This window comes from Acomys russatus, chromosome 16, assembly GCF_903995435.1.
Source record: "Acomys russatus chromosome 16, mAcoRus1.1, whole genome shotgun sequence".
Classification (NCBI taxonomy): Eukaryota; Metazoa; Chordata; class Mammalia; order Rodentia; family Muridae; genus Acomys; species Acomys russatus.
This window is the reverse complement of record NC_067152.1, coordinates 35521393-35535028: the sequence shown is the minus strand read 5'-3', so window position 1 is coordinate 35535028 and position 13636 is coordinate 35521393. Positions and strand designations below refer to the sequence as shown.

The 13636-nt window shown below is 47.8% G+C and overlaps 1 protein-coding gene across 1 annotated transcript in view; it reads right to left on the bottom strand.

Annotated features, from left to right (window-relative positions):
• Nucleotides 1–13636, bottom strand: part of Arsg (arylsulfatase G) — a 76989-nt gene that overhangs the window by 20597 nt on the left and 42756 nt on the right. The window contains exon 8 of the mRNA XM_051158956.1: nucleotides 2551–2659. Within this exon, the coding sequence (XP_051014913.1) occupies nucleotides 2551–2659 (109 nt within the window). The remainder of the gene's footprint in view (nucleotides 1–2550; nucleotides 2660–13636) is intronic.

Genomic DNA, 13636 nt, shown 5'->3' with positions numbered 1-13636 from the left:
TTCGAGGCCAGCCTGGTCTACAAAGCAAGTCCAGGATGGCCAAGGCTACACAGAGAGATCCTGTCTCAGAGAGAGAGAGAGAGAGGGAGATTTAAATTTTTTTTCCTGTATTCGTGACAGTAACATATTAACCTATTTTAAGATGTCATAATTTCTTGAGGCCATCTGAATAGAAGTTGAAGGAACTCTGACCGCAAAGGTTTCTATCCTCAAAGAATAAAGGACTAAAACAAGTGACTACTCGATGGTAGAACATGGATCAAAAGTGTGTCCCCCTGTACAGACAAGGGAGAGCCACAGCAAACGGCAGTAAGAAGCCCCACCCAGAAGATCGGGAGGGAGAACCAGCTGCCATTCAGACTAACTTCACACCAAAAACATCTGAAGAGGGGCTGCCCTGCTCCCCTTGTTTTCTTCTGATGAAGTGCCAGAGGGCCTCAAGAAAATGCATCTGTACCAAGAACTCTCTCTAGTCATCAAGCTATGGCCTCAGTCCCTGTCCTCTGATTATCAAGGACACAATCGTCTATTGTGGTGCAGTGGTTGATGGTAGCTACACACACAGTTCTCAGATGAGAAACACGCTTGCTCCAGCAGTGAAAGCCCAGGCCTTGAAGACGCTAAGGAGTTATTTGTGCGTGTGCAGCCCCATGCTTGCCCCTTGAGTCCGAGTTATAGAAGCAGCCCCTCCCTGGCCTTCTTCTAGCCAAGCTGACATCACAGATTCCAAGCTCTGTGGTTGTTGTCACACCTGCTGGCCCCCACAGACTGTGCGCTGCCCCCTTCTGATAGCACAGGGATGACCTAAAACCCTTGAGGGACCTGAGGGCTGGTGGGGGGGGGGTGTGGCGGAGGAGGGGTAATGCCTACTCGCCCAGGCTGTCAGAACTGCTCACCCCTGCTGCCTTTGGCTTCAGTCTCAGCCCTTCTTTCCTAGCCGGTCTGAAGGTGTTGGAAGGTGCTGGGAGGCCTGCCTTCCTCTGGTTGGCACTGTTCTCCTGCCAAAGCACCTCTCAGCCAGGCTTACTCATTGTCCTGGGGTTCGGTAGAGGCTCTGGTGTTGGTGAATGCAGGGCAAAACCAGACAGAGGTAACTGACCTGATCCAGTGAGAAGTCGGGCTCTGAGTTCAGGAAGCAGGAAGGTCTGAGTTCAATCCCCAGTGCCCATGTAAAATGCTGGGTATGGCAGCATGGGCCTGCAATCTCAAGACAGGAGTGCCCCAGGGCTTGCTGGCCAGGTAGCATAACCAACTCACTGAACCAGCCTTGCCCATGGCAGTCTCAAAGAGAAAGGGAGGAGAAGCTGGGGAAATGAGTCAGTGATTAAGAGCCCTCACTGCTCTAACAGAGGACCTACTTTGGTTCCCAGCACCCACATCATGGCTCACAACTAAATCTAATGCCAGGCCCAGGACCTCTGATGTCATCTTTTGGCTTCCACAAACACTGTACATGCATGGTAAATATAAAATACAGGTGGACAAAGCACTCTCATACAGATTTTAAAAATTAAACCGAGTGTGGTGGCTCACATCTTTAATCCCAGCACTAGGGAGGCAGAGGCAGGTGGATCGCTGTGAGTTCAAGGCCAGCCTGGTCTACAAAGTGAGTACAGGACAGCCAAGGCTAAACGCAGAGAAACCCTATCTCGAAAAAAGAAAAAAAAAAAAAAGAAATTAAATAAAGGCATAGAAAAGAACATAAAGTGGGTGGTTTCAGAGGATTGACACCAATGGTTGGCCTCTAGCCTCTACACACGAGCATGTACAGACAAACACACACACATGCACACACAGACACACACACATACACATGTATACACACAGACACACGCACGCACACACATGCACATACATGCACACACGCACACATACACTAAGTATATAAACAAATACTTTTTAAATGACTTAGTGAGGGGTCCCAGCTGTAAGTTAGGGTTCATTAGTTTCCAAGGCAATATTTCCAGAGACCCACCACAGCCAGATTTCCTGCCAAGACTCTGACTGGGCTTATCTGTTTACCCTGATACCTGGAGAGACATCATACATACAAAGCCCCTGAGGAAAGATGTCCCTAGAGATGAGGCCTGGAGGCTACACTCCTCAAGGCTGGAGGACATCCTCACCTAAGGATAAATTCTTTCCCTCTTCGTCCACTGGAGCCATCTGCCTCCTTCCTGGCCTCCAGGGCATTCATCTGGTCTCCAGTGACAGCCAGGCTTCTTGTAGCCACCTGAGACAGCTCTCCTAATCCCAAGGATGAATAGTTAAGAGTACTGGGGACTTCACTCCTGCTGACATTTTGGCTGCTTTTCTCTTTAGCTAAGAACCAATGCTGAGGTTAGAGACCAGCAAGGTCCCTTGTTTACTCAAGTACCGTCCCCCACAGGGAGGCTCCTGCCCTCTGTAGCCGCTTTACTATGAGATTTGCCTTATCGGTAATGCAGGTAAGCAACACGCAATGAGTTTGCTGGGATCTCCAGCCACCCATGTGTCCACATCAGCTCTGTCTCTAAATCCCCACAGCTAACAGGCTTTGGGATCTCTTACCTTAACAAGGCAGTGCTAGTGACATTGGCTGGAACTCTGCCAGGCCAGTAAGCCAGTGCTGGGACACGATGTCCACCTTCCCAGGTGGTCTGCTTGGCTGGACTTCCCCCTGTGAGAAGCAGCAGTTGTTTGATGAACATCAGACTCTCAAGGCTATATTTGTTTGTTTGTTTGTTTGTTTGTTTGAGACAGGGTTTCTCTGTGTAGCCCTGGCTGTCCTGGACTTGCTTTGGAGACCAGGCTGGCCTCAAACTCACAGAGATCCACCTGTCTCTGCCTCCCTGAGTGCTGGGATTACAGACATGTGCCACCGTGCCTGGCTTCTTTTTCAACTAAGAGATGGCCTATGGAAGAGCAGTCCCTCTCTAGGAGTATCCAATAATTTCCACAAAGAAATGGCTTTCTTAAAAAAAATTAATAGCCGGGAATGGTGGTGCATGCCTTTAATCCCAGCACTCAGGAGGCAGAGGCAGGTGGATTGCTGTGAGTTTGAGGCCAGCCTGATCTACAAAGTAATTCTAGGACAGAGAAACCCTGTCTTGAAAAACAAAACAAAAAAGTAATAAATTATTATTATTTATTTTACTGCCCAGCTATTTGTTTCGGTACATGCTGTGATTTTTCTGTGGACTTAACATATATAAACAGAGCTCTCTGTCAATTTTGTCAATTCCTTTCATGACATTCCCCCATTTAAAACTGTCTTCATTCCTGACTCCTCATGTGTCCCTGCATGATGAGACTCAAGTGACCCTAGGCACTTAACGAATCTTGGTTGAATAAATGAATTTGTCTTCCAGTTGATCTTGTGCCTGTCTGATTAGGATGAAAAGAGAGAGGGGGCAGACCCCTACAAGTTGCCCACGCCTACCTCGCATGCATGATGCCATCAGTTCAATCACTAGCACTGCACAACAAACAAAGACTACAAGTCTTGGAAAGAGGAGGTTTCCTTGGCTGTTGAATCCGCCCAGTGCCTGACTGATCGTGTGTGGATCTGTTTTGTTTTGCATTGTTTTTTCCTTGAATCAATGAGTTGTTGGGATGAGACAGTATCAGTCATGGTTCTGAGTGTTTGCCTCTTTGGGAGAGGTAAGAATTTCCCATGTGCAATCTTTGAACTTTCACATTAGTAATGCGAGGCATTATTTTTGTAGCCAAGTCCGAAGTGACCACCAATATAATGACAGCCGTGGGCTGGAAGAGATGAGGTCATGTTTTATGAAAACATCCTGAATACACATGTTGCGTTGAATTAACCATGACGGGTTCCATCACTCCCACACACACACATACCCCACCCTCATCCCTGGTTGAGCCAGAGGCCAGCGGTTCCACAAGGTTTGCGTGTAAGAAGTTCTTCCAAGACAAGCGCTGTATGTGGCTCACACACACTGTGGTCATGCGACTTCCTCAAGTTTGGCTGGCGTAAATAATAAAAGCAATCATGGGTGGGGAGGCGAGGCGACCAAGATGAAGCCTTCCTCCCTCTGTGTTCTCACTGCCACAAACAGAACCTTTGATGTTCCCGGCTAAGTACAACATACCGGAAATGCTCCAAATTCCTGGGACCAGCACATAAAGAGCTCTGGAGTGTCCCCCCCCCAACCCCCAAATGTTGATATAAGAAGCCGAACACAAAACAGCTCCCACCCTATGGACTGTTTACGTTGAAGTGTGTTAGGCTCAAGAAAGTGACTGAATTCAGTCACTGCGGGCTGAAAGGCTCTTTGATCTAGTCCAGCATTTCTCAAGCCCATACTTTCCACCGGAGCCTTCTCTCCCCAAAACAGACACAGAACAAGACCACTCGTGTTATTCATGCACGTGAAATAGAAAATCCAGAACTGTGGCAGAGCACAAGATGCGTTTGTTTCCACATGGGTTCAGAATACACGGCATGGTTCGGCCTACGGCCAAACAGCAATGAGTATACATACAGACGTTTGCCAGGGAACCTGTGGGTCTCTCCAACTCTGGGAGCTGCATTTGCGTGGACACTTTTGGTACGAGTGGGTGGAAAGACAGGGCCCCTTTATTTACAGCCCACCGTACGTGGCACTCAAAGGGTCCTGATTAACCTTTTAGGCCAGACGCTAAGGCAAGGCCAAGGCATTGGGTTTAGGAAGTAAATCACTCTCTCTGACCAGAAGGCAGGGGCTGTCTCTCAGCTCCATGACATGCAAAGGAACTGTTTGCTGTGGCACTTTGGGCAGCCCCTTTGCAGGTGACTGAGCTTCCCCGGAGGGTTTCTCAATGGAAACAGTTTCATTACATTTGTCGTCTTTCAGCGGAGGGTCAGAGGCTAGAGTGTCAGAAGGGACTGTGCTTTCGGCAAACCTATCTGTCAACATGATGGACAGCCCACATGGAAAATTCACAATGGAGAGAGAAAAGGGTTGGCCCATAGAGAGAGGCCTCCCAACATGGCCACGTGGGTGGGGCTAGCCGGCTAATCCAGCTGCACCTAAGGCTCTAATTTTAACTGAAAGGCAAGATCACTAATTCTAGCCATGTAAAGGATCCCAGTTCCATGGTCCTTGTACACAAAGGGAATTTAGCAATTGCCAAAGCAAATAAATATTTATCACCCGCAACACAGAAAACCAGTTGGATAAGCACACGGCTGATAACTGCACTCGGCCACTTGGAAGGCCTATGGAAGATACTGGGGAGACCTTTCTTCCCCACTCTTAGTGCCAAGCCCCAGTTTCTCACCAGCCCTGCTAGGAGTGAGGAGCGGAGTGCAAGTGGTGGAGTACAATTATCAGCCGTGTGCACTTGTCCAACTGGCGTTCTGTGGTTTATCTGTTCCAGCACGGGCAGGGCCCAGACCAACCACCTCTACAGAATAACGCTTCTAGGTAGCAATTCACTCCTCATTCCAAGCTAAAGATAATAGGAACAGTAACCATAACATCATCTATTAATTGAGCCCATACGAAGCTAAGTAGGTGGCTAAGTGCTCTCCTACATAATTTCATCGGATTTGGGTGACAACATTTTGTGTGTGTGTGTGTGTGTGTGTGTGTGTGTGTGTGTGTGTGTGTGTGTGTGTGTGCGGGGACAACTTTTGGGAGTTGGTTCTCTTCTTTAACCATGTGTCCTAAGGACCAAACTTAGCTGTCAAGGCTCCATTGCAAATGCCTTTACGCACTGAGCCATCTCATCAGACCTTGTACTGACTGTATCAGACAATCCTGCGTACTTACCCACTGTGATCTCCATTTTTTTTTCTAATGAAAAAGAAAGAAAAAAGAAAGGAAGGAAGGAGAAAAAAAAGAAAGAAAGCCAGGCCCAGTCGCACACACCTTTTATTCTCAGCACTCGGGAAGGAGAAACAGACAGATCTCTGTGAGTTGAAGGCCAGCCTGGTCTACAAAGCGAGTCCAGGACAGTCAAGGCTACACAGAGAAATCCTGTCTTTAAAAAAGACAAAAACAAAAAACACAACAACAACAACAGAAGTTCAAAGAGGCTAAGTACATTTTTTTCTCAGTATTGAGGGCTGAATGAAGGGCACGTCCTATGCTGGGAAAGTGTTCTACCACTGGGTTTGGGTTACATCTGCAGCCCAGCCTCTTCTTTTAATTTTTAGTTTTGAAACAAGGTCTCACTAAGTTGACTGGGCTAGCCTTGAACTCACTATGCAACCCAGGCTATTCTCAAATTGTCCAGTCTCCTGCCTCAGCCACCCAAATGGCTGGGATAGCAGGAATGTGCCACCAGCTCTGGCTGAATTTAAGTACTTAGTAAATTCAGGTCCAGCTGCACAGCCAGGACCCTCACCCATTCAGTCTTCTAGCATTCCACACACTAAATGTGTGTCAGAATCACAGGTAGACTTCTTCAAAAATGCCCTGGTGAAGCCCTTCTCCTAGAGGCTGCGAGTGGCTGTCCTGGTGGGGGAGGCACTTCAATACCTTATAAAGCTCTCCCAGGAGAATGTGACTTGGACAGGACTCATTGCCAGGTTAGAGCACTTCAAAGCCAAACGTAGCTTGTGTGCTTTTTGCATGTGATTGTTCATACACATGTATGTGGATGTGGGGATGTAGGGCAATGTGCGTAAGTGTGGGTGTGGAGGCCAGAGGTCAACCTTTTCGGTTGTTTTGTTCGGTTTGGTTTTTGTTTTGTTTTTAAAGATTTGTTTCTTATCATGTATACCTGCAGGCCAGTAGAAGGCACCAGATCTCATTATAGATGGTTGTGAGCCACTATGTGGTTGCTGGGAATTGAACTCAGGACCTCTGGAAGAACAGCCAGTGCTCTTAACCTCTAAGCCATCTCTTTAGCCCCAGTTTGTTTGTTTTGAGGCCCAGGGAATCTAAGCTGTCTTCTCCCACTCAGATAACTTAATTTCCAAATAAGGGAGAGAATCTACCAGGTACAGTAGTTCATGTCTATAAGCCCAGCACCTGGGAATCTGAGACAGGAGGATCCCTTCTAGTTCAAAGGCCATCCTGGGATATAAGGTGGATCTTAGGCCAGATTGGGCTACAAAATTAAATACTGTCTCAAAAATTAATTAATTAATCCCTTGGTGGACTTGACCTATGACCCATTTTTTTTTTTCACCTTCTTACATCCATTAAATAGTAAAACTTGAACTGTTTCTTAGTTGCTCTGGGGACCTGGGAATTTTCTGGAAGCTAAGACTTTGGGGTCTTGGTGGAAACCCAGGAAACTTAGCTCCTGGGTTTTTAATTGGCCTATGATTATGAAGGGGTCAGGGAGAGAGGAAGTCCCCACCTAATCATCTGGGAGTCAGAAAGTGCAGTCACCATGCAGGCTTTTCCTCTGCCTCCCAAACCTTTCCCTCTCTGAGACACCTTCCCTTCTCTACTGTGGTCCCAGGACAGGGCCACACTGGCAGGCCATCTGTGACCGGTTGTCTGACTTGACCACGTGGAAGGGGCAAAGGGCAAAGTCTGACCCCTCCTCTATAATGTGCATCAGCACCTACCACCTGCTTATCATGCCCAGAGGCCTGGGGGTTCTGGAGTGACTTGTACCCTCACACTTCCCTGCCATGCCATGACGTGCTGGCTGGCTTTCCGGTCCCCATACTGGGCTCAGGATCTCAAGCCCCACCCAACTTATGCCCCCTGTAACCACATGCCAAGCACAGAAACGATGGACAAGAAAGCCTGAAGGCCTCTGGTTCTCCCATAACAACCTTCGTTTTAACCACATGACAGACAACTCATCAGACAATTCATCAGATTTGAAGACTCTGGTCAGCTGACCCTTCCTCTGCATCCCCAGTGGCTCAAGCTTAAAGCCTTTACGAGGGTACCATCCTCAGGGGCTGACTACCTTGTTTTCTGAGACAGGGCCTCTCACTGAGCCCTGAGACTCAGTTACTAGGAAGCATGGCTGGGCAACCAGCTCCAGAGATCCACTTGCCTCTGCCTCCAAAGCCCTGGGATCCAAGCATGAAGCATCACGTACAGTTTTTTTAACGCGGGTTCTAGAGCTAACTCGGGTCTTCATGCTTGCAAGGCAAGCAATTTACTGGCTGAGCCATCTCCCTAGCCTTGCGTGCTTTTTAACCACAGGCCTTAAGCTGGCCACACCCTTATCCCTTTATATCACAGCATCATAGATATGACCCAAAAAGTTACAGCAAGAAAAACAGCTAAGTCCACAGCTTAAACGTCTATGCACTTTTCCATTTGGAAAGCTCTTTGTTAATTTAGATAAGCTTTAGTATTTTGACCCATGGCTCTGCTACACTCAAAGTGTGAGCTGTATTTGGCTTTCTGTCCAGAGATGCTTGTCTGTGGCCCTGATGATGTCTTTCAATGCATTCGTGGCTAGTAATGACTCTAATTAAAGCGGCACCTCTTACTTAAAGCAATAAATATTTAGCCTCAGCAACCAAAACATAAACAGAACCATGATTCATAACTTCGCTTACTTGTTCTTCCCTCCCTGGCTTCAGAAGTAAAGTGGCATTCCGCAGTGTATCACGGCAGGGGCAAGCCGACCATGATTACCGCTGCCTACGCCTGGGAAGAGCAAGCAAAGGGCCACCCGCCATGTTTCACTGAGTCAGAAAGCCAAGCAGCTCACTGAGTGCTATGCCAATCTCTTCAGACAAGAGCAAAGCCAGACAAGAGTTCGTGCACAATTTGGGTTCCTGAACCAGTAAGGTTGCTCAGTGGTTAGGGGGTGCTTGCCCACACTCCTGATGGTCTGAGTTCTAACTCTAGGGTGTGCATGGTGGAAGGAAAGGACAAACGCCTGAAAGTTCTCTTCTGATTTCCGTACCTGTGTTGTGTCAGCTCAAAAGATTTGTTTTATGTTGTCTTTCGAGACAGGGTTTCTCTGTGTACCCCTGGCTGTCTTGGATTCACTTTGTTGACCAGGCTGGCCTCGAACTCACAGAGATCTGACTGCCTCTGCCTCCTGAGTGCTGGGATTAAAGGTGTGCACCACCACGCCCAGCAGCTGAAAAGATTTGTATATAGAGACTGGAGGGCTACTAGCCCAGCGGCTAAAGGAGTTTGTAGCCAAGTCTGATGACCTGAGTTCAATGCCCCAGGATCTATATGGTGGAAGGAGAGAACCTTCTTCTGACCTTCACCTGTACCCCACAGCACTTACAGGCTCTCTGCCTCCACCCCACACACACACACACACATACACACATACATACACACACACATACACACACATATACACATACACAAATTGCCAAGTGCAGAAGCACCCTGACTCTTGATGACTCTGATGGCAACCAGCAATGGCCTCAGAGCCAGATTCTGAGAAGTACAAACAGGCTGATCAGAAGGCACCTTTAGAGCTGGGCAGATCCAAGTCCTAACTCCAGGGACGCCCCTTTAATCAGATCGTCTCGGGCAGAATTCATAAGCACTCTCAATCTCCATCTCTCATTCATGAAGTGGAAAATGACCACGCTTATCTCACGGGACTGTGGGAACAGTTACATAAAATCATGAGCATAAAGTTCGAAGCGAAGCGAGGTACTTTCACACGGCACCTGACACTGATGTAGGTGATGGAAAAACTCAAGATACCTACACATGGAAACAGGACGGAGGGCGGGGGGCTGGCAGCTGGAACACTCATGTACCAGTCCTCTGAGGGGCTGGCATATCTGATAAGCTCCTTTAAACAATTTTGAGCAGCATGGGCAAACCCAGCTTGCAAGATCTCTGCCGACAGCTGCCAAACATGAATGTGGAGTCCTTTATCTGGCTTGCTGGACCCCGATTGGCATTTCCTTGTGGAATTTCTGGAGGCGCCCACCGAAGGACATCCTATATACCCTTCCAGAGAGGTACGTGTCCTTCCTAAATATTAATACATACCCTTGCCAAGGATGCCCATAGAATACTAGCTCCATAAAAGCACAGAGAAGCCAGGCTTCAGTGAGGCCCAGACGTATGGCTGGGTTGAGGTGGTCTCAAGTGTGCTGACAGGGACATTGTAACAAGCCAGCGTCCAGAGACTAGAAAAAGACAGACTTCAACTTCCACAGAGTTTTTTATTTTTAAACCATGAAGCCCTATCCTAGCCAGACCCAGCAGCTAACAGTCCTTGTCCCAAGTCTGTCAACCTGAGCACAGCATCTCTGACCCTTCTCCGCCTTCTCACAACTGGACAGGAGGCCAAGAATGCCAAGAGATCTGGGTCCCAGTGGGAAGGTTTATGTAAGAGCCTGATAGGGTCAGATTACAGACAAGCAAGGTCTCCTAGGAGCACGGATGATGCCAAGTTAACAGAATGTTTTCTCATCACCAAGGGAGAGGAAGGAACACTTCTGCTCTTCAAATAAAACAAAGGAAGATTTTCCAGACAGAGAAGCAGCAGTCAGATGGGCTGGGGAGACAAGGTGTAAACTCTGGCCTTGGTATGAGCCAGGTTCAAAGTGGGGAGGGATGCGCAAGTTAGGAGTGGGGCTTTCTTACACAGGCAGGTGCCTGGAGTCTGGGGGCAGCAGGGACTTGCCGTCAGGTTCTCTTTCTTTGGGAGAAGGTGAGCCTGATGTGCACTGTGCGCGTGCGCACACATACACACCCCTGCTCGGTTGCTCCTCATCCCAAGATGACAGGAAGCCTGCCAAATAGAGCATCCTCGCTCTAGCACAGGGTGAAAAGACGACTCCAAGAGACGCTGTCTCATTGTATCAGCTGAGCTGATGGACTAGCCAAGAAAGGAAAGGGAAGGTGGGGAAGGGGGGGAAGGGGGGCGCTTGGGAACAGTGGAAGATAGCACGTGGCCTGACGCAGCAAGCTGGCTTGGGGAGAAAAAAGCGGAGCTCCTAGGGCTGTTTGTCCTACTCTGTTACGAAAACATTTGTCTTCTCTCTTTTGTGGGCTCTTGAGACTGGCCTCACAGGGGGATGTGTCGGCCTCCTGACACAGGAACCCAGTCCTCTTCACTCACAACTGCAGGAAGGCTTCTGCCTGGCTTCCTAGAGTTAGTTCCCTGCAGTGTTCCAGGTAGTGAGGAAAAGGGGGTGATGGAGGGAGGCAGGGGTGTGGGGGGGAGGAGCACACACAACAGTTACTTTTACAAGAGAGTGGCCCCCAGCCCCAATCCCATTACCAATTCAAGTGTTGTGCCTACAGATGCCACAGCAAGTCATAAAACGTTATCAGAAAGCCTGGCCCAAAACAAGAAGCCACAAGAAGGTGGCTCCAAGCAGCTTCCCAAGACAAGGTCTCAGGACTCTCTGAGATCAGCCGTGTGTTCTCTATCTAATACTTCTGTATGAGAGTCCTTCCCAGGCCTGTCTCTACCTCCATCTAGTTCTCCTTTCAAGAAGAATACCCAGGCTGTTTGTGCTATAAATAAAGAAACCGAGTCCCAGGGGGGTTAGTGGTAGAAGTCACACACGCCAGGTTGGGTGCCTGTGAGATACCTCTGTGTGATTTTACTCGTGTAATGAAAACGGTCTATGACCTCCCAACACAGAAGAACAAAGCTTCCTGTCCCTGTTCATTGTTGAGCTGAGACTCAAGCCCAGGCAAAGCTCCCAAGCCAGCAGGCCTCTTTATCTCTCCATTTAGAATGATTCTGACCGTCACGGGGGCTAATGATGTTTACCTTGACAACCACAAAGTTCAAAGAAATAACACAGGATTTTCCAGACAGCTAAGGAATGATCAGGTTTTGAAAGGTGGGAGTAACCACAGTTACACGAGCTGAGGAATGAACCCACATCACTTGACCCTTTTCTATCACCAGCTGGCCTGGTGGTGCAGGCAAGCCCTCCATCTTCCTCAGCCTCCATTTCATACCAGGGAGTGAGTAGGAACACAGATTTCAAGCTCTCTCCTAACTCTAGCATTCTTTGAATGTTGATGAGCTCTATTCTGCTTCCCTTGTGAAGAATGCGTGGCTCACTGGGTATAGTAGCACACGCCTGGGATCTCAGCAGTCAGGGAGCCAATGGAGGCTCCTTGAGTTCAAGGTCAGCTGGGGCTTCACAGCAAACATACAGATGCATACAGACACATACACATGAGCACACGCAGAGAGACACACATGAGCATGCACACACAGACAGACAGACACACACAGGAGCACACAAGCACACACGAAGAGACATAAACTGGAACATACACACACAGTTGTGACCCATTTTCCTGTGAAGAATTCACACAACTAACAACTTGGAGAACCATGCACTGTTTTTTTGGGGGGTGGCGAGAGGGTTGGTTTTTTGTTTTTGTTTTTGACACTGTAGTTATTGCTGTTGCTGGGGGGGTTGTTTTTGTTTTTGCTTTTTGTTTTTTGTGCATTTTGTTTTTGTTGTTGTTTTGTTTTGTTTTTTTGTTTTTTGTTTTTTTTTTGTTTTTGTTTTTTGTTTTTTTGTTTTTTTTGCCTTTTGAGAAAGTCTTCTTGACAGCCCAGGTCAACTTTGAACTCACTATGGAGCCCATGCTGGTCTCCAGCTGGTGGCAACCCTGTCTCTGTGTCCTGAGTGCTGAAATTACAATCACTCCCCCGACCCATGCCCAACTCAGGGAACCACAGGTCCAGAGATATAAGCTACACAGACGCAGCTATCAGAGACAACAATGCTCTAGGCTGGTGGTTCTCAAAGTGACCAGTGATATTAGCTTTGTCCTGGAGTCGCACAGAAATGCAAGACCGCCACCACCAATTGATGACCTCTTGGGTTGAAACTTCATTTTAGCAAGCTCCCCATAGGATCTTGTTGTGTCTACACAGCACTGCCTGAGAAGTGCTACTGCTGGACCATGATTCCTTCAGGTCAGAGGTTTTGCTAGTCTTTGTATGGGGGGTTGGGGAACGTACTGCTCCTGGCATACAATAGATACTCAACAAATAGGAAGAACAGGAAACAGCAGGTGCTAAACAAATGCTCAAGACAAGGAAAAAAGGGCAAGGCTGGGCTTATTTTTGAGACAGTGTTTCACATGCCCCAGCTAGCCCAGAATTTACTATATTGCCAAGGGTGAGCATGAGCTTCTGTTCCTCCTGCCTCCACCTTCTGAGTGCTGAGATTACGGGCGTGCACCATCACAGCCGGTTTATGTGATGTTGGAGCTGAAGAAAGGACTGGGCTATACGCTAGGCAAGCACCCTACCGACTGAGCTACACTCCCATTCCACTGTCTACAGTTTAATGTTTATTTTTTAGAGTTCTTTGCCAGACTCATGCGTGCTAAGCAAGCACTCTATCCTAAGCTACAACTCCAATCCTTCGTTTGTTTTGTTTTTTTTTTTTTTTAGGAAACAGTTTGCCATCGGACGAAGGGATTGCGGATCACACGTAAACTCCCTCTTAAACCAGGAGTAATCGCTGATAATCTTCAGTAGTTCTGATGCCTTGCTCAAGACTTTCCTGAGAAGACATAAGCTTACTTTTATGTGCTAAAGCTGTACTTTGCACAAGGCATGGTTATATAAAGCACATGCATACATGTTGCATATTGTCTTTTAGCTTGTTTCATTCACTGAAAAATATTTTTAATGTAAATATTTCCAAGTCAATAAATATCCATGAGCTTACTGTCTCTTTGGTGTTCCTCTAAATAAGTTAACTCCTTTAAATCCTCCCCTCACTGAGTACCTGAGCGGT